The sequence below is a fragment of the Fistularia commersonii genome, chromosome 25, assembly GCF_037954325.1.
Source record: "Fistularia commersonii isolate RoL2024-O1a breed Wild chromosome 25, RoL_Fcom_v1.0, whole genome shotgun sequence".
NCBI classification, from domain to species: domain Eukaryota; kingdom Metazoa; phylum Chordata; class Actinopteri; order Syngnathiformes; family Fistulariidae; genus Fistularia; species Fistularia commersonii.
Window position 1 is genome coordinate 7,957,982 of NC_141308.1, and position 24,614 is coordinate 7,982,595.

At 42.2% G+C, this 24,614-nt stretch overlaps 1 protein-coding gene across 4 annotated transcripts in view; it reads left to right on the forward strand.

Annotated features, from left to right (window-relative positions):
• The window catches only part of st3gal3b (ST3 beta-galactoside alpha-2,3-sialyltransferase 3b), a 44,256-nt gene that overhangs the window by 10,049 nt on the left and 9,593 nt on the right, over positions 1–24,614 (forward strand). For 2 of the 4 annotated variants that reach the window (XM_086173269.1, XM_086173268.1), the window contains exons 3-10: positions 3,826–3,888; positions 4,378–4,419; positions 5,682–5,724; positions 6,787–6,879; positions 10,504–10,598; positions 14,348–14,411; positions 14,509–14,604; positions 14,888–15,074. In XM_086173269.1, the coding sequence (XP_086029395.1) occupies positions 3,826–3,888; positions 4,378–4,419; positions 5,682–5,724; positions 6,787–6,879; positions 10,504–10,598; positions 14,348–14,411; positions 14,509–14,604; positions 14,888–15,074 (683 nt within the window). The remainder of the gene's footprint in view (positions 1–3,825; positions 3,889–4,377; positions 4,420–5,681; positions 5,725–6,786; positions 6,880–10,503; positions 10,599–14,347; positions 14,412–14,508; positions 14,605–14,887; positions 15,075–24,614) is intronic. The other 2 variants (XM_086173270.1, XM_086173271.1) reach the window with 2 other exon arrangements.

The following is a 24,614-nucleotide window of genomic DNA, read 5'->3' on the forward strand; positions in this document are numbered from 1 at the left end:
ACCCTGAAAAGAAGTAGCTTTGCTCATTCCTCTGAAAATCACAAATACACTGTCATAATCCCGCAGTCATGGTATAATATTGTTTTGAAAGTGTTGCAACAGTATTGTGTATTATATTTTCCGCTTTTACCGACATCTGAAAAGAAGGCAGGCTGCATAAAATTACCGGATTTGTTGCAGGGCAATAAAGTACAAGGTCTATTGATAGAAATTTCACTCCATTATTTCTGTTGTCAATTGTAAAATATCCCCACAAAACCTTTACAATAGAATTTTAATGTTCTCCTGTGCGTAAAAAAAGGCTCTTACCACAGAGCCTTTCACTTTGAATTAGTTCAGAAAAATAACAGTTGCATTCAGCAGACAAATGAGTATTTTGCCGAGACCTTGTGTTAAGTAATAAACAAAATAAGTTATTTAATGTGATAATTATTTAAATTGTCATATGGTAATTTCTTGTATTGCAAAGAAATGGTTCCATCCACCTTAGCAAAAGCTAAAGTTTTTTCCCTCGCTTTTATTGCTGCAAATGCAGCAGACAGGCTATCCCTCACTGTGATAAACATTGAACTCATCTGGCAAGTACGATCTGATCTTAAAAATGAATGGTAAGATCCAGTCTTTCCTTGGAAACAGGATCCCAGAGGGATATTCTACAATTAGTTTCAGTCACATCATATATGTAAAAACTCTTCTAAGCAACCAGGAGGCATTTTTTTTCATTTGGTCAGTGACACTGAATCCCTTTCATCAAGAGACAAGCGAAGACCATTGATAAAACTGTGTTATAATTATTATTATTAAAATGTGAATTGGCAAATCCAACTCTACATAATCAGGAATGAGTTTTGGAACGTTGTGGTAGATTCGTCTCGAGAGACTCCTGCTAATTGCAGTGGGATGCTATTTTTGATATTATGGTGCCAGATGTTTGTCCTAAAGAGGGTCAAAAGTGGGAAGAGAAACATGCTGACAGTCTCTTCACCCCGCCACTCTGGCGAGCTGAGCTATGCTGCATCACGAAAGAGGATGAAAGCCAGATAATCTGTCTTCCTCATTCTTGTCATAAAGCACAAGCTTTCTGCTCTGGGAACAAATAGAACATACAGAGAGGGTTAGCCACAACACATTACAGGTCAGCAGCATGTGATTAATTTCCCTTTTTATTGTTTATTTGCTGCATGCTTCAAACTCGTCTTTGCCCCGATGTGTGAGTGTTTTTTCAATCTTGGTATATAATTCTCAACATTGATTTGAGATGAAACCCTTCCCGTTTCATTCAGAGCCATTGATCCCATGTCGGTAATACACCTTTTGATGATGAGACAAGCTTCCTGTAGAAAGGAGCTTGGATAAACCAGCTGCTGGATGCAAATCCCCCAGATGGTCACCACATCTAGAGGGTTTAGGCCTCTTTACTTGTTAAGCCTCTGTTTTATCTTAAATCCTGTCTTGTTTGGCCATTGATATTTACAGTGATCCGATGCCTGTAATAGGCACTTTTTTTTCCACCAGCATTTTGATCACTATCTTTTGCCCTCAAAAAGGATTCATTTTTACTGGTGCATAAATGTTCAAAGTGTTTTTCACCTATTTCATAAGTATTCAAATTCTGCGGAACTGTTTTCTGAAGGCTGTAGAATATGCCATTTCTAAGACACCATAAAATACAATTAGAAATTGTATTTTGACACTCTTTGTGTGTGGCAAATATTGGACCTTCATTGCAATTTGAAAGCAAGGCCAAAATGAAGTTTTGATTAATATACGATTAATTCTGAAGATTTAATAGGGCCCATTTGAACCTCCAGCACTTTCTCTGCATCATTAAGTTTTAAGTTCATGTTAACTCCTGTTTTATCAGCCATTGCCCATTTTATTTCTTTCTCACCCTCTGTGATTAAACAAATCTTCCGAGGCTGCTAGATCATTATATCATGACCTACTGCCGGTGCAGGTTTACTGGTAAAAACTGAAATATCCACAGTATAATGAAAGGTGTTGGAGGACAATATGTCCCAACTCTAGTCACGTAGGCTGAGAAAAAATGTTCAAATCACCAGAACAGCAAAGAAGAAAAGATAAAACCCTTATTTTACTTTTTCCCATTGATTCATGAATGAAAGGGGTTTTAAAATTCAAATCACTTTTTTGTTGCATGCATAAATGCAATCCATCTAAATGCCCCCTCCCTTTTTACTCCTTTTTTTGTTTTTAAATCTCCTCCCATACAATGCCCCCTTTTTGATGTATTGTCTACATCTCACCCACAATCTACAGCGTTTTTACAGGTGTTATTTGCAGGCAGTGTGGAAGGAGTCGGCTTTCTTTTAGCATTGCTAAAAGAGTATAGCAGTGTGTGCCCGGGGTTTAAGTCACTAATAATTGGTTCACTTTGCTGCTAGTAACAGGATCGTTGGTTTTAAGTCACACCTGAAAATCACACCTGCAAGGTGAGAAACGAATGTGTTGGCTTGCAAGCCAGGCATTTTCCTTCTATTTGCATTATGTAACAGGTCACAGCTTGCAGCCCACTCAGCCAGACCCCGCAGAGATGTATGTCATGAAACATGCAGCAGGTTGGGTATATATTTGTTTCTCTAACAGTGAAACACACATTTGTTCTACCACAAACCTACCCGGGAAAAAAACCCTTGCTGTGTAGCCTCATTGCATGTACATTAACATTCACTCAATTTTTATTTATTTTTTTTGTATATATTCCACAGTACCATTGCTTTTTTTTCAGGTTTGGCTCTGTAGTTTTCCATGCTTATTGTTTGGTGTGTCGATTGCCCCGTCTAAAAGCCGTCCTCATGTTACTTTTATGAGCCAATTCTTTCACAACTGTTACCCTGCATGCTACCACAGGAAGACTTGCATCTTACAGAACACCGGAGACCCACTCTTCACATATGCACACAGCTCAGGTTATATTCGCAATCTTTCCATCCTAGAAGAGCATCAAGTCGCACAGCACACGTCTCAGTTTCCACAGAATGCCGATCGACCCACCACACTCATACTCCCTTGTCGCTTTGTTGCAGTTTCATATTGCAGCATGTAGAATATGGTAAATGTAACTGTTATTTTAGTGTTATTGTAAATGGTAGTAATATTGAGTACGAACCACATCGTGTCAAAAAATTAATTTAGTTCTTTTTCCATCGAATTTAACTTGCAAAGTGTCAAATCTGAAAGCGGGTCTTAATGAGATTTGAGGCTAGTTACGATCAGGATTTAGACCCTCAGGAATTTAAAAATAGGGGCAGTGTAGCCCCCGGGGCGTTCCAGTCTGTGTCACAAGAAGGCTTAATTCTGAACATGAAGGCTAAGCATATTGTTGAACACTTGAAAGTGCGAGTTGAAAGGGAAAAAAGTCAACCTCCATCAAACTTTCAGAGCATTATAAGCTTCTTTTAAGCAGCGCTCATGTACTGCTGGCTTTGTTTTGTCTGCTCTGTGAATGCAGTGTTAAACCTCTGCTTTGTCATAAATTAATGTCCATAATGAAGTATATTATGATTCTGTTGTTTTACAGTCCTCTTTGGATGTCACTTCTTTAGTAGGAGAAGATCATTAATTTGTGGTTTCTTCCTGCCTCTATGTCTGCCACCTCTCACGTACATTTGCTTTTGTGTGACGCTGCAACCTGTGTTTTTCCAAATTTCTGCTGGGGAAAAAGTTGTTTTTGAAAACAACAGCTGATTACTTTAATGTTTTGACCTCCGCGGTCTTGGTTTGTAGTTGTCTGGTGAACAGCTGATGCCACATCTCAACAGTGATTGTTTTCATTGCAGTGTCTTAACCCCCTTTTGTTTTCAGTGACAGATGCAGAAGTGACAACTGTAGTCCTGACTAAAGGGACAGAAGTGAAAAAAATTTCAGGTAGAGGCACTGAGATTCACACTGGGTGACTGTCAAACTATTAGGAAGCGGGTGATTTTAGTAAGTGGGCTTGAAGGTTTTCTCCTTTTTTTGTGGAACATATTCCTGCTAACTCAACAATATGAATGTTTTCCTTTACTGCTTTCCTTTGGCCTAATTTTTTTATCCAACATATTAGCGCTCTACCAATCGCTCAGTCTTCATAGGCACTCTCAATATCCCGCTGCCATTAGAACCACAAGGGCACAGTAGGGGCTTCCTTCTGTTAATTTTCCACATCACTTGGCTTCTGTTTTTGAATAAAGACTGGGACACAGAATTATGATGCATCTTACTGTGATTAAAATTACTAACCTTTCCTTCTCCTCTTCCTCCTCCTCCTCCTTTCAATCCTCACGCTCTTGTCATCTCTTGACCTTTATTTGCAAGTCCAACACTACTGTGACTGACCTGCCTGCGATGTTGCTAACTGACCCTTATGTGTTTCAGAGCTGGAAACAGACATCCCCGTGGGACGAATAGTAGGCTCAGGTATATCTGCGGCCCCACCGGCTGAACCTCTCCACTCAACCCCCGTTGCTCCCTCCAACCATTCAGAAACCATTCACTGATCCTCAAATCCTGCACTACATCAGCCACATTAGGGTTTTCCTATTATATTCAGCGATCTTCATTTGGCCTACTTGATACTAATTTAACAGTCTGCAACAAAAAAAAGAAAAAAATTTTTTTTTTTTTCTCCCAAAAAAGTTTGATGGACAAATGTGAAAAACAAATGTGTTAAAAGAATTATAAATTAAAGCAAGTATCTGCCCAGGCTCTCCTCCCCACACAAGCCACAGAGTGATGCAACACTGCCCTCTGTTGTCGTAGCCTGGTAACCAGTAGGTGAAAAAATGAAGGCGTCCACACACGTACAAACACACACACACAAACCTGAATCATCTTCCTGTCAGGACTCTTGCCGCTTAAATTTTTCTGATGCTTTTGTTTGGGCTTAGTTTCCTCGCTGCTGCTTCTCAACAGACACGAAACCCCTTTTTACGCTCACATTCTCATCTTGGCTGCTGTGGCAAAGTCCTTATCCTCCAGGGCAGTGCTCGGAGACCCCCCTCCTCTTCCTCTCCCCCATAACCAACCACCACGCTTCCCCCCTGCCCATTTTCTTTATCTTTCTCCTCCAGCTTCTCTGAAGACCAGATCCGCAACTGCAGGAATAAGGCTCCTCCTATCTTTCTAATGCTGATATGCTCCTGTAATCATAGTTCTGTGTCATGCTAATGTGCAACCACTGCATTTAACAGCTTAAAAATGTACATTAAGTCATTTTTGAAACCTGTCAGCATTACTAGATGATATAGGACATGCACTTTTAGACGAGAGTACAATAGATCAAATACATCTCGCTATAAATAACTGCTTCCTTGTTTCCTGCGACTCTGCCCTAACCTCAATGCTTTGCCCGGCACCTGATGGTGATCTCCATAGGTGATCTCTAACTTTTTCCTAACTTTATTTCAAACTCAACAGTGTTTTGGCTGGCTTCTCCTTAACTGTGCTTGTCTATCATGAACCCTTAATTCAGATGCCTTTTCTTTCACCTTTGCCATTTACTTTTCTATATGGCAGGAGACAAACACAGGCCGTTCGCATTCACAGTTAATAAACTGAAGGCTGACAAAACATCAGCTCCTTCAACCAGTTAAATAAACACAATTTAAGATGTTTTTCTTCACATTTTGTCTCTGCCTGTGTTGTAATTCTCGCTCTCTTTTTTTGTTTCTCCATTCCAGTGTATGATAAGCAGGGCTTTTTGCTTCAGCTGGACACAAAACTGTGAGTACATATGCTGCGATGCACCTTAGAAGATTCATTAACACATTAAGCTCTTTTCAGTCATGTGAAAAGCTTTTTTTCTCCAGAACTTTGTTTCAAACAGTGACTCAACCACTTTGCAAGTGCAGTAAATAAGTTCTCATTGGATAAACACATTCTAGGCGATTCCATGCTTTCCATAAATAAGATTGCCCTAAATCTTTTCATGTAACATTTGATTACAAACCCGGTGACAAATGCACGTGTAGCAATGTATTAAGTAATTCATTGCTTTTTAATGTGTGATTTTTAAATAGGAGGATGTACTTTTCTGTTTAATCTGTTGAGGTGAGGAGTCCACGTCACACAAATTCAGTGCATCCTTTCATTTATCTGTTATTCCCTGAAGTGGTGTGTCACTCGCTATAAACCGTCACAACAAGCCCGACTCTCTGGACCGCCATGCTGCTATCATCACCGTGTTTGTCACAGGGCACGGCTGTCCATAGTCTGTCTGCGGGAATGTGCGCGCGTTCTCACACACGCACACCACAATTGTTTTCAGCCCGCTCTTTGCGGTGGCTTTCACATGGGTGCAATTTTTCCAATGCAGCTCCTTGCAATTAATTACAATCAGTAACAATTAGTCCCGTGACTCTGATAAATAAATCCCCCCAGAATTAATGCCTAATAGAAAAGTGTCCTCTTCATTGCGCCGCCACCTCAGATCTTGCACAAACAGTGAAACCGCATCTTGGGCCAACTCAGGCAGACCTGGGCCTCTCTTCCCCTCTCCATGTTTATTTGAACTGGATTCGTGGCATACATCAAGTTATTTATGATTGCGCTAGTAATCGAGAAGTTCCCGTTTTAGCGCTGCCAGTGTGATTATTTGTCCAAGGCCCCTCTGCTTTGTCTTGCCACACACAGGTGATACGCTGAGCTCCCCAACTTCCTATGCAACCCTCTCAGTCAAGTAGATTGTTTGACAAGCTTGGTTTGTTAAGGGTCGAAAATGTGTCATCGTGATTAATATTCAGTTTTCCCGATGCATCTGATTGATCTCTCTCTCTCCCTCTACAGGCCACCAGAGTTGGCGTACAAGTATGGCAACCTCAGCGAAGGAGTGTGCAAGCCGGGATATGCAGCAGCCAAGATGACCACCATCTATCCCAAGTGAGCAGAACCACCCCTTCTTCTAACTAGAATTTCATATCTGCCTGGGAAATCACTGAGTGTCCTCAAAAGTCCTTCTCCAAATCCAACAATGCAGACTCTTTTAAACCCAAGTGTGAGATCCCCAGCCTCAGCGCCTCTGCAAACAAATCTTTTTAATTGCTTGTCACAGAAAAAATAAAAAAAAAGCCAAAAAATTGAGTACTCAAGCATACCAAGATGCATGATGTCACTTCTCCAGCCAACTTGGCCCAGAGGGTTTTGAAACAGAAAGAGCTGCAGCATTCCTATACAATCTTGCCTAGTTTCACCCATGTTTCTGCCATCTTCTCCCCCACCACAAAAACGTTACTGTGCCCATGTGACCCCCGTGTTACACAAAAGAACTCTTGTAATTTGAATACAAGGTCCCCCATCTTTCTCCTATCAACTTCGCACAGACTTTCTCTGTGAACTACGTGATCCAACTTCCTGTCTGTCGTACCATGACTCATCACTATCGTCCTGTTACACAGCCCACACAGTCCACACATTGCTCCTCGGCCTCCTCTGATGTCACTGGCTCTTTTGATTTCCCCCCCCATCCGGCCTTTATTTGCTTGTCTCGATCTATAGGACATTGTTCCGTTAGCATTCTTTGAGCTAAGCTAATAGTGGGAAAATTTTCAGTGCTGCTGAAAATCTGCTGGCCACAATTGTTTTCATCATTTGTAGGACAAGCAACTCGCTGGTTGATTTTTTTTAAATTTCTTTTTTAATCCTGATGATGCATCGTTACATTTAAAAGTATTATATTTATCCTGAAAAACTATATTATTGCTATATTTGATAAATAATACATTTCTATCCAGCTTCATCCGTTGTGGGAATTTTTTTTTTTTTAATACAATCTTGCCCCCAAATGAAAAAGATGGATTATATCCCCGACTCCGAGTGCGATATTGAATCTAATATTCTGTTTACTTTAGCCTGGCAATTTTAAATAGAGTTGTCATAGGCTCATATGTCATCAGTTTGTGTATACATTTGATGACTTGGGTTGTGGTTAGCGAAAACCATTTCTTAAAGCATAATCACCACACAGATGTTAATAGCCAACACAAATGTTGGCTATTAATTACGAGGCTGCTTAGGGAGGTAGTTTGGTCCTCCGTCTATCAGAAAGGCGACTTGTTTACTACGTCCACCCTCGTAACTACGTCCACCCTCGTAATGACTTCCTCTAATCAGCCGCACGTGTCGGATCAAAGTTCTGTACAACACGGAGCCCCCGCTGATTACTACCATGTCCAACCCAGTCACACGCAGGTCAGTGTGCACCATTAATGTTTACATGTATGTGTTTGCGTGCATGGAACCAACCAAACTGGTATTCGGTGACCCTCTTTATTGTTTTTGCATCCTAAATGAACGAGAACAAACCAATTAGCATTGTCCACGTTACCCTATTTGCGCATCGAATCAATGCGATTTTTAGATTTGCCAGAAAAAGGAATCAATTAGAAGCGTTCTCTTTAGAATTCATGTAAATAGGTGTGGCGCTCAGCTCAGCTGTTGGCGAAGGCTTAACCTCTCATGGTGAGGTCCTGAGCCGCTCCCTCTAATCATCTCCCGCTTCCTCCGTGTTTGTCTTCTCTGAAGCTCTCGTGCTGCAGAATCCAATTTATTTTTCCACCCCCCCCCCCCCCCCCCTTCACAAAACTGTTTGTATTGGAGCTCTAAATCAAGGGTTGGAAGTGAACTTGAAGCGGCACGGTTATGAAAATATCGCCAGTGAGAGATGGTCCTACTAAGGGAAATGAGGACAATGCGTCCCAGCTTCTTGACTGTTTTGGGAGCCTTCACTTTGTTTAACAACAAGCAGCCCCCTGTCTCTCTCCTTTTGTCAGGAAGTCAGTGACTTACTGTTGGTCAGGGTTCAGTGATTGAAAATGGTGCCGTGTTATTTATAGGGCCAGGTGGCCCCAGAAGCCCTTGGCTGAATGAATCTCCATTTGTTTTGGCAGGACAGGAGTCTCAGAGTATGTGTGCCCCTGTCAGTTGACGTGAAACATGTAGTGGGCCATACATAACCACAACCTCTCTCTATGTCTCACGCTGTGCTCGCTCGTTCTAAAGGCACTAGATTATCAAGGTATCAATGACGGATCAGGGTGTTTGGAAAAGTCTGAAATGAACTGGAAGGCCTCGCAATAATGTCAGCCATGTTTGGTCATGACGCAGCAGAGCACTGTGTATTTCTGACGGACCTATGGCAGTGTTATGGTATTGTGCTAGCCAAGACCCCTTCAGAGATGCAAGGGAGGACGGTCATGCTCATGGCTACCTAATTTATGGTTTAAGAGGAAGAACAAGTGTATGAATGAACACCCAGGGGTGGTTTGGTTCCAGCTAATGAGACAAACCTTTGTCACTGTCTTCGATCAAAAACCAGATTTTTTTTTAGATCCCTTAAAAGGGCCTCACATCACACATTTATCGTATGCGAACAAAAATACGATTTGGGTTTCGAACTCTCGCTGAAGAGGAGCCGTGCGTGTTCTCGCGTGCACCACGACAGCCGAGATTGACGGTCTCCCTGTCCTCTTCCACAGTGGGTCATGAAAACACACATCCATCCTGAAGCCACTCTCGCCGAAGTGGCACGACCTGAGTGCCGGGACGTCCCGGCGCTCAGGTCCAACAGGAAACGGCTTCTTTTGATTTTAGGGCAGCAATCCATCATGGACCGACACACGCACTTGTATAGACACACAGGATAAGGAAGGGGCGATACTGGAATTTACAGTTCATAGAGCGTTACAAACATCGGTCATCGGTCACAAGCCTTTTTAATGTCAACCTTTTTTTTCATCACCACGCGATAAGTATCTCACTGGCTGTCTGTGTGTTTTTACACCCAGAGATCATTTTCTCATTTCTCATTGTTTTATATCGGGTCTTTTCCTTCACAGGGGCAAAAGGGAGTAACTTCATCCCCTCTGATTTCCTTTGTAGAAACATTCTTTCCCCCCGATCATTTAAGGGGAAGCATTCTGGCATAAGTATTTTGTCTTCGCTGATTTATCAAAACCGCGTGTCATCCGTGATTTAGATTGGGTCGGAGAGGTCATGTGGATGGCTTATGTACTGCAGACGCCATTTTTTTTCTTCGCTTTATTTTTTCGTTGCCTTCGAAAATTGATGCGTTCACATTACTAGTTTGGGGAAAGCTTCAGTTAAAAAACAAAACAACGGGACATGTAAATGAAGTCATAGCTTAAGCATTTTCCAAGCCGTCAGCATCCTGGTCCAGGGGTGGGGTTGGGATTTTGAGATAACACACAGTCCATCTTTAGTTCCTTTTACATAGAGATTGGGGAAAAAAAACTCCATACAGTATATCGCGCCAATTAAAATGCTTTGCGTGGTTACATAGAACCGATCCATGCCAGTGTAATGCTGTAGCGTCATTAGTTTATAACGCATATTAGCATCCGAGTGTTTAGAGAGCCCTTCTGGTTGGACCTTTTACGCAGATGTCTGTTACAATGATGTATATTCGCAACGGGAGAACTTCTTTTATCCAATGAAATATTTTCTCACGATTATCGCTTTCCCATCTTTCTCTGTCTCTCACTTTAGGTTCATGAAACCAGCACCCATGTTTCTCGATCCGAACTTCAAACATCTTGGAAAAGTCACCAGTTATTTACCTCCGTTTGGTTTTAAAACACAAGGTAAGGAATATTCGTCACGTCCTCACACGCGTAGATATGTATTGTTAATCTCTTTGTCTGGAGAAATGACAAAAATGTCTCCACAGAAAGTTGTACCGAAATCGGTAATTTTGTTCAAATTGCTCCTTTCTAAAGCCGAATTTTTCAGAAAGATCAGTCAGAGGGTTGACATGCAGAGAATGTAAACTACTTTTTCTTTTTTGTGAAGCTGTCATTTTTAGGCAGACAACATCGTATTTCCACATGTTGTCTTCTTCTCAAGCACAAAAGCTTGAAAACACTTCACGGCACCAAAGAAAAAACAAATCTCCATATACAACGGCGTGTTTCTTTTCACGATAACCAGATGAAGGCTCTGCGCATAAAAGTGATAGCTCCCAACAATGTCATTCAGCGACACTTGAATAAAACAGAGAGCTCTGTTAGGAAACAATACAGAAAATTAATACGGAAACAGCACTGGAAATGTATTGCCAATGTATGGGCAGTTGGCTCAGATTTCTGATACTCCTTGTTACTTTTCAGAGGTGTAAACCTAAAAATCTGAATAATTCAGTATAGTTTAGATTTGATTTTATGTGGAAGCCCTGTTTATGCGCTACCCTGTTTCTCATGAGAACAAGTTCACCGCAAACTATATCGGAACCAGGAAACTTCGTTTCCCCGGACCAGCCTTTCATGTAATCCGCACACAACGCAGGTAAACACTCCAGCACTTAAGATGTGAAACTAGTGCTTAATCCTGTGGGAACTCACGAGACAACACAAGTCGGGCATGCAGGCAGGCGTGACTTACCTTGTCACATTTTCCCAGTAGTCGGCAGAATCTGCAACTGTTCCTGTTGTGCCCCGGCAGGTTCCTCGCTGTCATTTGAAGGCGAGCACGCAGACACACTCACTGTCAGAATCCCCATCTAAAGAACACTCCCTGTGTGAGCTTTACACCTGGTTTCTGTTTTCCCAGTGGACTGTGATGGCAGCGGGGTTTCCCTTTTAGTGGTATTCATGTGGAGAGATGATACGTGTGGAGCTTGAATAGAACGTCACAAAGGATTCCAAATTGGGAGCAAGCAGTTGTGGGAGTTTTATTTTTACATTCTACTATGCCAAGAACAGTGAAGCCGTGTTGGTTTCGACAAAGACAGAAAGAAAGGCGGGGGCAGACAGAAATAAAGTTTAGCTCAGGTTGATGCAGCACACCCTTGAATAGACTGTAATTGCGAAATATACAAAAATTGCAAAACTTAAATTCAATTTTTAATGAAACAAACTGGAGTTTTATTGTAACCCCATACATGGAGCAGAGCTGATCGGCTAAAATGTAGACTGCCAGTTGATTTAATAACTCAATAAATCACTTGTGCTTGTGATTTTACAAATGCATTGATTTATAATCCTTACCATCATACCTTGTCATGTTATTTAACATGACTGTCAGTAATTTGCAGATTTTTCTTCAGGGATTGAGAGTTTTTTCTTTTTAACACACAGTGTTATTGTTAATGAAACCTTTTAAAGTCACGCCACATTTTGTTCGAATGTTATTTAATAAACGCACCCAGTGCAGTCGATCAGAGTAAAAAATGGCATTGATGCAAATAATGCTTGGGGAAGTATTGTCAGTTGTAATTGTGAAAGCAATTGGTTTTAAAGTGATTTAAATGTGTTGAAAAATAACAGAATAGCCACTGATGCAATTTCTAATTACCCTGGACACTGTGCCGCTGTAGTTCTATTCCAACCTCATAACTACATGCTTTGCCGAACTACAGACTGAAGGCTTTCTTCCGGCGTCGATTTCAAAAGTGTGTATTCTTCAGGGTCAGACACGTGACTTGTGCTCATAAGGGAAAAGGAAATAATGTATTGTTGCTTGGGACACCTGTTACAAATGTATTAAATACTCTGTGCTCTATGTTTATGTCTAGGGACAGCTTTGGCAGGATTTTTCTTTTTCACTAAACATTGCATAACACCAAAAGAAAATTGAGGAGTGAGGGCTAAACTGTCTTGATGTGTTGCTTTTAGTTTCGATTAGAGAAAACGGGCGTTTAAAAGACACTTTGCTCCTTATGACTTCTGCAGAAGATTAACCTGGTGTTTGTGTGCGACTGAAACTGAAATGCACAACTTCAAATCCAAACTTTTAAGACAAGACAGTCTCTCAGTCTGCTAAAATACAATTATGTAAGATTGAAATTTTTTTTTTCAACGCGACAGTTGTTATTAAATCGAACCGTTATTAACGGCGGGCCGAACAAATGCTAATCTCTCATCGCTTGATGCTTGATATTGTTTAGGCTACGCTGCTCAAAACGACGTGTCGGTGTTTATGCGTCGTGTGACGCTTCCAACCCTCCTCTGTTACCGGGAACGATGTTGTCATTCAAGAGCAGGACTGATGCCTAAACTCACAGCTATTCATCTTAGGCCATACTTGGCTGAAGTGTTTACCCTGGGTACTTATAACAATTAGCCTCCATGTCATCCTCCGGAGGAGAGTCTTGCCCATTGCAATTTTTCACTTTTCACCCACTTGGATCCAGGTGTGGTCTCCGACCCTGTGTTTATGCTGCTCAAGGTGATGCTTGACGCCAGACATCGACACCACATCCAAACAATAGGCTTTTGCGTTGCCTGACTCTCCTCAGCAGGTTAATCATTAGGATCGTTAGCCCGAGTGAATGGAGTTGTAATATCTTACAAATTGCTTTGAGGCACCGGTGAAAGTGTCTGTTCTCCCTCGCCTCGACTCTCACTTTTGCCGTTTCTCCGGCCCTCCCGCACTTTGGGAGCTCTGTCCTCTTGTTTGGATATGCGCGAGTCTGGCTGGTAGTGTAAAAACCACGCAACCGACGTTCCGACGCGACTCTCGTGCTCTTATTTCATACTTTCCGTTTGTGACGAATAAAGCGAGGATGGCGACAAGGTTGCCGCGGCAGCATCCGAGTCAGCCTTCTATGGCGCTCCCACGTTACTACCAAGGCGACTGGAATCAGCATATTTGGATGTTATGATGAGTGGATAACAAGTGTGAACGGCCTAAAAATGGTCAGGAGGGAAGACAAATACAAATACTATCTAAAACTGGAAAGCATGACTCGAGCCGAATGCCCCGTATGACATGGCAGGAATGTTCGCTATGGCTAAACATCTCCGTTTCTCAACCTGCGATCGGCGGGGTACTTGCCACGCAGGGAGACGAGCTCAACGTGGCCCACTTAACCAGGAGAATGTGCTTGTTTGAAAACAGCATTCCTCTCTGAGTGCTTTTATGGGGAGAGTTTTTACACACACAGGCATACCATCCTGAATCCCTTATGTGTTTTCCTTCCACGTTCACTCCTCTCGGACGCACAACAGCTTTTTTCCCTCTATAATCCCATTACAACTATTTCTGAGGGTTGATTGGTCACTCCTTATCTGTAAGTGAATAAACACAGAGAGGTGTTCTCTGCCTCAAATCTTCTTAAGACCACCTACTTTGCTATACCTGCGGTGGTATGTGAAGTCCCTTGGCAGCTTGCTTATCTGTGGCAACAGAATTTTCCTCAATTTCCACCTTCTAATAGCTAATTTTCAAAATGACCCGCTTCAAAGGATTAATCACTGATAGCAGTGTTTACTTTCAAAACGAAATCTACTCTTAAATATATTCAAGCGCAAACTACTTCTAGGAAGCTGCAAAGCAGCTTTATATGTGCCAACCGCTATTCATGATGCATATCTCTTTGTTTTTACACCCGCAGAGAAAATCATAGACAGCATTTTATCTGCCACAAAACAATTCGGACTCGGGGAGGAACTGGACAGGTAAATCGCAAGAGACTCGCTTTTTCTTTTCTTTTTTTTTTTTTCCCCACTGCGCTTCTCCCTTGATCTGCTAATCTTTGACCCTCCTTCCTCAAAGTCTTGGCTGTAAAAGATGCATCATCGTGGGCAACGGGGGCATCCTCTCCAACAAGTCACTGGGATCCCGCATCGATGACTACGATGTCGTAGTGAGGTAAGACGATTCCGGGAATGATTGTGTGCATTGGTTCCCCACCCACAGAAACAGAACTATACCTTATAATGTGTGTTTGGTGTAATTTCGATTTGTGATGAGGTAAATGTCTTGGAATTCCCCTTTTAACCTTGAAAACTATGAATATAGAAAAGCTGTTTGTTTCAAGCCACTAGGTGCAAGATATCTATTTCTACTCGCACAGACAAAATTTATACATTCATCAAACTATGCAAAAAAAAAACAAAACAACAAAGTAATAACCTTCTTTTTGCGGCAACAGGTTGAATGAAGCCCCGGTCGCTGGTTACGGCAAAGACGTGGGGACCAAAACCACCCTGAGAATCACCTACCCGGAGGGGGCTATTCAGAAGCCAGAAAACTACGAAAAAGACTCTCTTTTCGTATTTTCGGCCTTCAAACCACTGGATTTCAAGTGGCTGAGACAGATGGTCTACAAGGAAAAACTGGTAAGGACATTTATGATAAACCTGAGTCTTGTGCACAGGCCCGTCCAGCTGTCTGTGCGGCGGTCTTTAAATATCTCAGCTATGTATCTAAGTTATGTGTTTATTATTTTTTTTAAAGAGAAATTTAGCCGCCTAATCACAGATCACATTTTGTACATTCCTTTCTATGGAATTGTAAATGAAGATGAATGCCTGCGGAGGAGACAGTTTACATTTGTGAGATTTCAACACCAAACGGACAATTGAGGGAATTTGGGGAAAAAAAGCAAGCAAACGGATGTTTTAACTCTTTTTTTTTTTTTTTCCTTGCACCTGTGACTGTTCTGCCGAATATTGCACTATTGCCCATATTTCTCGTACAGTATATGCATATTTACCAAGAATTACAGTTTTCCTGTGTGCAATTCTATTCATCATTCTTTGAAATGTATGTCACAATTATGTGATTGAGGCTTTTATTCAGTAGGGTCAGACCCACAGCGCCGTCCCTCTTATCTTTTAAAGGGTCGTCATTTTTAATGGTGTATTTGCCCTCCCTGCCCATTGTCTGTAAAAAGCTCTCATAAGCACTTTCATTCTCTCCTTGTTGAACGGTCTTCAGTATCTCCTACGCTGTGATTATTTTTGAGTCTATTCAACCCCGGGACAATGGAGGTACTTACAGTATAGAAAGCTTTTCAGCTTTCTGGAAATGCAATTTAAACTATAACTAAACATGGCGGATTGCCTTCACGCCATTTACCGCCGCCCCCCCTCATCTCCCTGTTGCTTTTTAATTTTTTTTGTCCCGGCCATCAAGACCACGTTGTTTCTCTTGCACAAAATGTTCAGAAAAATCTCTATCTCACTCTGAAAAGGAAGAAGAGCCGGATCAGTTCATTTATTCCATCTTCAATAATAACTCTACATGTAGAATTGATTACAGATTTCCTTCTCATATGGTACCTCATTCTTTCATGTGACGTGGATATTCAACGATTTTATTTCCCCGACCCAGCCCATTTCACCCAATATTTCGGTTCCAAGTGAATAATCGTGCTTCCTCAGATAGATATCTGTGTCAAAAATCATGGAAGTGATCTCTTCTCGCCATTATTTGGCCGTGATTGGATGTGAAAGCTACATGTGTCAGATCAACTCAATAGCCGAAGCCATTTTTCTCAGTATTTCTCAAAAACAATGCTTTGCTGTGTAGAATTACTTCTGCTATTGGACTGGTCACTGCCAACAAGATGGTACGGACACGGGATAAAGTAAGAGGTGCTACATGAGTTAATTTGTTCCTGTGGTTTTTGTTGCGTGTTTTTTTTTTTTTTCTTTCAACTTTAACTTCAGCGTCTCCCTGCGCAAGCAGGTCATCCATCAAGAGCTTAGCAAAATATCACACATCATTTTGTTGACAAAATTCTTAAATGTACAAACAAACGGGATTCTATGACGTTAAGCCGTGTCAGCTAGATGGCAGCTTTGACAGTGACAAAAATAAAAAAAAAAACTTGAACTGGAAGGAATTTGATATGGATGATTGCCCCGGGTGGGATTATGTTGCAGCTGTTTTTTCTTTATTTTTTTTGCCAGCAATGGCATTCTTGCCTAATATTCAGATGAAGCAGCACCCATCAATCATTTTAACCCAGCCATATGGAAAAGTAGAGGCCCCAGGTGAAAAACACCGCAAACTGCCCCGTCCTTAAACATTGTCCGTCGTGTGAAACTCGAATTGGCGAACCTTCGCTAATTTATTCGCTTTATCCCTGATGGTATTTTCTGCACATGCAGGATTGATCAGCCACCCTATTGTTTCTTCTCCTTTGGTGAGGGATGGCGCTGCCTAATTGGGGAAACCCAAAATTGGGGAAATCTGTTTTACTTTCCAGCGCAGCTGTTCAACACTGCAACCAGCCACCAGACGGAATTTTTATAAGGTGACATTTGTCGTAATACATGGGTCATTATTGGGGAGACAAAAAAATGGAAAAGGAGAATACTATTAGAGTCAGGGATGGAAAGGGTAAGAATTGGCAAGTAACGGTGTAAAGTTTGATTAAAGAACAAAGGAAAGATAGATGAAAAGGATAAAGTGAAATAGAGGTAATGGATAATGATTGGGGGAAAAGAAAATGAGCAGTGGAAGGTAACTGTAAAGTAAAATGGAGGAAAATAGCCTGGTTGGTTGGCTGATGGCCCCTTCAGCCTTTGATAGGGCCCAGATTTTTCTGGTGTGTCAGAAGGAGAGGACAGTGGAAATGGCTGGCTGGGATAATTGATCTGGCCCCTGGCGTCCAACCCGGCACCCTTTGATCTACCAAGGGAAGGAAGAATGTTTCTCGTGAGTTTGAAATCAAGTCGGCTTGTGCCTGATGATGTACGGTCAAGGAGAACTGACAGATGTGCAGGAACCCGCGTTTGACCCGCTTTTATATTTATTCACGCCACGGTTATCTTACCATCATAAACACCATTGTTCTCCTTGTGCAGTCCGCTTTAATGAACCTACCTTTGGCATGAGCAGTTTAACCTTGCAGGCCTCACGGTTCTATCTGGAAAGGTTATTTTGTTAATGGGGAGCCAAGTTGGTCAGAATTTAAAAAAAAAAATTAAAAAAAAAAATCACAACTCTTGGCATTGCCATCAACTGTTAGTCTTCTTCATGGATCATCTACTTGTGAATGAGCAGGTGTGCCTGGAAGGAATTTTCCTCTTTTTGTGTACGGTAGTCTCATTTATATTCCAGTAGCACCGTCCTAATTCCTCTTGCATTATTGTAACTGTATATTTAAAGATCACAGGGATACATGCCTGTATCCCCTCCCCGGACTTTTAAATGTGTAGCAAGTAGATATAAGTGCACTAAGTCGCCACACAAGACGCAGCTTTGGTGATCTTTTTCACAAACAAAACAAAACGTGCGAAACCATGGCAACAATAGCTATATACAATGGAAAGTGGGGTTTCAGAGTCTTAGCTGCGACTTGAAAAGAACCGAGGTCCCGTTAAAAGATTCTTATCCGTGACTTATTGTATCTAACACACTCCCGGCAAAGACCTAATGCAGTGGAAACATAAACATTGCACTGTTTATCTGTGCATCACCGACGCATTTCATGCGACTTTTGCAATTCACGGTATTACTACCCACACACCAACCTGCCGCTATTGGAGGCACCTTTTGAGCAGGCGCTGCTGCAACTTCATCGTACACTAGGAGTCCAACTATCCATGGAATTGCAGGGCGCATCCCTCGCTTTGCTCTGGACTGAATTTAACTTTAGACAGCTTTTAGGGCCGCCCGTCTGGCGACTATTTTCTTTGTGTGACCTGCATGCTGACCGCTGCAGGGGACGCAAGGCCCCTTTTTAATTCTCCTCCAGTGGTCTTGAAAGCGAGTGTATTTCTCCTTCTTAAAAAGGTTAGCGGGTTGTGCGCGGGTGCGACGCTGCTAGTGTCTCGCTCACCCACCAGTCAGCTTGTTTGACTCCCCCGGACTATTGTGGCCTCTCCGGTGCCTACAGCACTGTTTTATACGGCTGAAGAGAGTTTAAATAAGTGAGGCAATTTTCACATTCTTCTATTTGGAGGTTAGTACCCTGGAACAGTGTCTCTCATATATATATACACATATAGATATGTATATGGGTCTCACACACACACCCACACACACAGGATCTTGAATTTTAGGGCACAATTTGGACTGAGATTTGACCCAGATTTTCAGAACTCTTTGAAAGAGTGAGTCCTGATACCGTGTCAAAGGCTATTTGCTCCCCGCATCATAGCTTTTCTGCACGACCGCGACTCGGCCATGTCGCACCGCTTCTCGAGTCTGACCCCACAGGCTGCAGGACGGTTGATTACCCAGTTTACACGCTGTTTACACACACACGCTCAAACATGATTTTTGCCGTCTTTCTCATTTGTGTCAAATTTTCGATATTCCCTTTAACAACAGCTCAAAGTCATGGTTCATGCACACTCAGCCACAGTTGTTTGTACATGCTGGGATATTTTCAAACAGAGCCAGGGAAGAATATACAGCCAGCGGTAAACACAGGGGTTGGAAGGTAGAGTGTCGGTGTTCTTTCTCTCCTGTTTGTTTACATTATGTCTCAGTGCTCTCCACGGGCCCCCGAGAGATAACTGATGGATGAAGACAATTTTAGGAAGTGAGCTCTTCTCATTCAATAGAAATAAATGCAGAGGTCTTTACTAAAAGCATCAAAATATTGTAATGAAGGCAATAGTTTATAAACATCGCACTTCGCTATTGCCATTGCAGAATTCGTCTGTGCCATTGGGAACCAAAATAGTTATTTTGAAGAACTTGGAACAGCTGTCATATCATCAATATTCTTTTTCTTGCTCAGAATTCTATCATAAATATCGTCATCTAATGAAGCTGCTCATTTCATAGATGGAACTTCCCGTTCTAGCCAAGATAAAAGCATGGTAACCAGGTACAGGGCGGTTGTTTTTAAGCCCCGACATCTGTGTAGTAGCTCAAAGTAGCATGCATACATGTATTCATAAACATTTACATACTTGTAAACATGGATTTTGAACATGAACCAAAGGGACTAACATAGGGTCCGGATGTCACTGATTACCATAAGGGTTGTGTTTCAGAAATGAGTCACCTAGCTAGCCAGAGATGATTAACACTCCAACCTGCACCCCAATTCCCGCAGTCAGGGCTTCTAGTGCAATGGATGTCGTAAGCATCAATGCGAGTTTAATAACATTTCCAAAAAATCAAAAAATGATCATTAAGTGGAGCATTTGCTGTGACCCCCCCCCACTGGAAAAAGCACCACAATAAAGTACCTTTTAGTGGACAGGTTGAGCAGTCCAATGTTCAATGTGTACAATGTTTCCCACTTCCAATTGGGATATGATGGGTTTAACACACCAGAGGGAAATGATCAGGAAAGAAGAAATTGTGAAAATATATGTAGATACTGTATTTTGGTTTTATGTGTGGATTTCCACACACCACCTTCTTTGGCAAGAATCTGAAACAGTTTCTCCTCTGCCGGCCACATTCCTGGCGAGACGCTTCCCCGTGAACCTCCGAAAGCCCATGTACACACAGCTAATTGAGATCGTTTGTAGTTTAGGGCTGCCGTTTCAGCTTCTAAATTGCCTAAAGTCCACCTTCCGGCAGCCAGTCCATCTCACTGATTTAATCTGCTCGATAAACATCACCTCATTCAACCACATCCTCAGACAGGTGTTTACAAGACTGGAATTGTAAGCTGGCCAATGGTTGTCAGTCAAGGAAGAAAGAACAGCGCTCTGATTTCACGCACATGAAGGCATTACACTGTGGGATACCGTTTAATACCATAAACATACACGACCGGTCATACAAAGCGTCTGCCATTAGATGACCGGACTTTGCTGCTTGTACACAACATCCCCAAGATGTGGCATTTGTTTTTGTTTCAATTAAAATCGCAGGACTTCATAACCACCTGTAAAATTCCTGCTGATGTCCAACTTGTTGTTCTTCTCCCTGCCCAAATAAAGCATGTCTTCTCACTTTTGCGCCGGGATATTGAGCTCCGTTTACTTATCCTGGCTGGTGTGCTTCATTCTGCACCGAGCTTAATTTCAGAGGATCTGCCCTGAAACAGAACCACACTGAAAATAAATGCGAGGTCTGATAAGCCCAGACTTCAAGAACCAAGACATTTCTTATCTTGATGTACTCTGTAGGTGGAGGCATGGGTTTCATTTTAAGCGCTACTTAATATTTGTCATCATGATTAAACTTGCTCCAAGTGAAGTCTTTCACAACACAATATTTTGGCAGTTTTGCACAGTTGGGTTTTGATCACCACATACTTTAAGCGGAGCTACAGTATTGACTCACTATTTCAAATGCGGACATTTTTCAATCTCAGTTTCTCTTGCTCTTAAACTTCTCTCTCTTTTTTTTATCTCTTTGTTCCCAGCCATTTCCATTGGTTTGATCCCTCAATTCTCTTGATATGAATCTTCTTGACCCACTGACATTGTCTAGCTCTAATCCAGAGCATGAAACTCCTTTGGTGACGATTTGTACAACGGGGAGTTTTTTTCGTTTTGTTTTGTTTTCCCCACAGCTGTGGAATTGCATTACAAATAAACTTAATGTTTACAAAAGCATTTGTTCGGGTAGAGTGCACTAACATAGATGCACTAAAAGAGGGGATTGAAACAATTCGGCATGGCAATTACAAAATTCGCGGGACAAGGGTGAATGATCAAAACTAGTTTAGCTTTACTTTTAGTCTCTAGAAAGGGTGAACGTCCAAACACACTGGATCTGCTTGTAAACAGCCAAAGTTTGTAACTTTTCGACCATTCCTGCTGAGTCACCCTAAAAATTTTAAAGATGCAATGCAGACAAACCCACTCCTTCAGGCAAGTGTGCCAAGATAACATTGAAAAATCTTATAAATGTCAAATGGGACTTCTAGATCCACTTCAGCTTAAATGAAACGATCAGAACAAATATTGCTGCAAAAACTCGCCATTAAGTGCCTTAAATCCAAATCATACAATGTTGGTTTTCACTCCTTCTTGAGGCTTACCACAGTTTCTGATCTTCAGCTTTCTCAAGGCTGACTTGGGCTTCCCTTTAACGCAGAAGCAACATTGAACCTTGTTTTTAGCGCGTGGGTGTGTGACGATGGGGGTTTGACCAACCTTATCTGGATTCACAGAAAAAGGGAAACTTAATAGAATAAAGACGTCATTGTGCCCTTATGTTGAGATTCTTATCTTCAGCATTTTATAAAACAGTGTGAACAAAGAAGAGCGCGAATGTAATACTCAAGCATGTTATACTCTTATTTCACTTGTACATTTTGGCTCACATTGTTTAGAAGTTTTGATATTTTTGTCATGGACACTTTATTGTCGGGAAATCCTATTGAAATGGGACTTTTTCATTCTCTTAAGTAAGAAATGTATCACATACTGACCTTTGCATATGATCATCCAGTATGCTTTTGGATGTTTTTCAAAATGATTTTTCTCTCTGATTCACTTGAGTTAATAAGCATGTGTGTTCAAATGTACTGACAAGAACAGCAGCACCAATCTGATACCAGCCCCTTGAAAAACTCGAGTATATGGTTAACATATCCATCATTAACCCCTGCATATTCTATCAATATGTTGTTATTACACTCTCTGAATGACCTGTTTAAAGATAGACAGCTTAAGTAGAACGCAGCGACACCAAGGAACTTCCTGTGTAAACCTTAGAGCTGTTTGTGGCAAAAGATAAATTGACTTCTTGTGTGTAACCTGGTTAGATAACTGGGGGGAGGGGTTGGGAAGTTGTACAGTCTGTCCTCAGACTCCCAACCTCTCTGCACCGGCATGGCACTTGCTCACCTACAGATTTAATATTTTTAGACAATGTATGTTCCAGAATCTGTGCTGGATCGACCCCTACTTTTGTGTGACAGACAGATGTCGTAATGATATTGCTCTACAGCGGCATTCCGACCCCCCGCCGCCGACTGCCGGGATGCAAGTGGCGCTGATGCTACGAATTTCTCCTTGAATCGCAATTACTTGTCCCTGTTGAAGCTTGTTTTAACAGGTGCTTTATTGAAGCCCACAGCCGTACGCGCACACTTAAGTCTAATAATCCGGTCCAATTTGACCACAAGGTAGTCGAAGGAGACGGGAAACAGCCATTTCCTCTCGGGCCGCAGCCTAGCAACAGCCCAAGCGCCAGAGACACACTTTTAGTTCACTTTTTGTCCACGTGTCTGTGTGTGTGTGTGTGTTGGTGGGGCTCGGTAAATGGTGTCGGACCACTCTGCAGCTTCCTGTTCCGTCTGTGTCCTTGCGCCATTAACGCGTTGGTGTTCCTCTGGACAAGCTAGTACACACTCACGCGGGGGTTAGCGGTCAGGCCACAAAGGGAGCCACATCCTGTTCCCTCGAGGCTTTTTCCAAGAGCTTTTGAGTGGCGCTACTGCACTCCTGACTTATGATTTTCAGCTTTAACAGCTCCGTTGTCCGTCTTTCACAAGTTGTTTTTGCCTTTATTTAACCTGATACGGCTCACCGGGTTTTCATTAAATCTGCGTTACATTTACGCCATTCAACATAAATACCCGGTAGCCGCCCGCAACCAAACTCCGAAGTGGATCGAGCCAAGGGTCTGTCTCCAAGCACCCTGGTGGAAGCCATCTAATGAGCGCAGAGCGTTATAAACTTCTCCTCTCGTATGAGCTGGTGACATCTACTGTAAACATCCCCCCCCCCACACACACACACACACACACACACAACCCGGGATCACTCTGGCAGTCCCAAACACTTACATACTAATTGCTGTTACATTTCTCAAAAGCCACCTGCACTTAACCAGTCGTCTGAATGTCATCAAAGGGATCCCCGCCCCACGATATTGCGTCTGATGTACATGTCAGACCATTGCTGTGAAAAGTAAGGGGCGTGTGTGTTGTGTGTCATTCGCCGCTCTCTTTCCTCGCATAAAAGGGGGGGGGACGCATCACTCTCTCTTTATCCGGCGTACACACACATGCACACATCCAAACAGCACTGCTAAATAGATTCCTGGCAAACACAAGCTGTGTTGACAGGAGAGATGAGCCGCTGTTCCTGTTACAGCTTGCCGAAGGTACAGATCTGGGCCTATGTTCAAAAAGAGCCGCCACTGTTGTAGCCACAAAGCCAAGAGGCTTGTTGCTACTGCCTCTGCCAACACACACACACACACACGCTCTCTTACAGACATGCACACACAGTTGTGCACGGCTGTATCAAAGGTACATGAGAGAGTGCTTTACTATTTGAACAGGTGATTCCCTTTCACATATTATAATCCTCTTGGCTTTATCCCTTGTAGGAAGTCAATCGCCACTAGTTTGTTACATGTTCATTTTGTTAAACATTTGACAGAGACAAAGCTACAAAGTGGAGGGGTGATTTTTGTTTTTCTGTACGTGCTGCAAATTTCCTCAGGTACTATTTCACGTCTTGAGAATCCATATATTCGGCTGGTTTTCCGGTTTGACGTACTCGCGCTAGTGCGCATCATTAGAGTTAAATAATTTTATTCAGGTGCCTGCCTGCCGGACAGTTTGCTCCGGCGACTAATGATGATTGCCTGGTCTCCACAGCACCCCTCAGGTCAAGGTGCGATTTGAATCGTTTCCTTTCAGATGCCACATTTAACCCCCCGGTGTTGGTTAGGGATAATGTTTCAACCCGGCAATGGAAAGGAAAATCCCGCTCTGGAGTCAGATGGTGGAAACAAGATTTTACATTCTTAAAGTTAGTCACCGGTGCCCGCATAAACATCTGCAATTTTTCCTTCATTGTCTTAGTTTGAGCGCCAATGAGTTGGAGTGAAGTAAAAATAAAGAGGGAAGCTAACGCTTCTGTGCCATAGATTGAACCCAAGCACTAGAATGAAGACAAATAATGGTGCTAACTGTAGCAATTATAATCATTTTAATATTAACCCCATAAATCACAACTAGTGAAAGTCCAAAGTGCAGAGGGGAG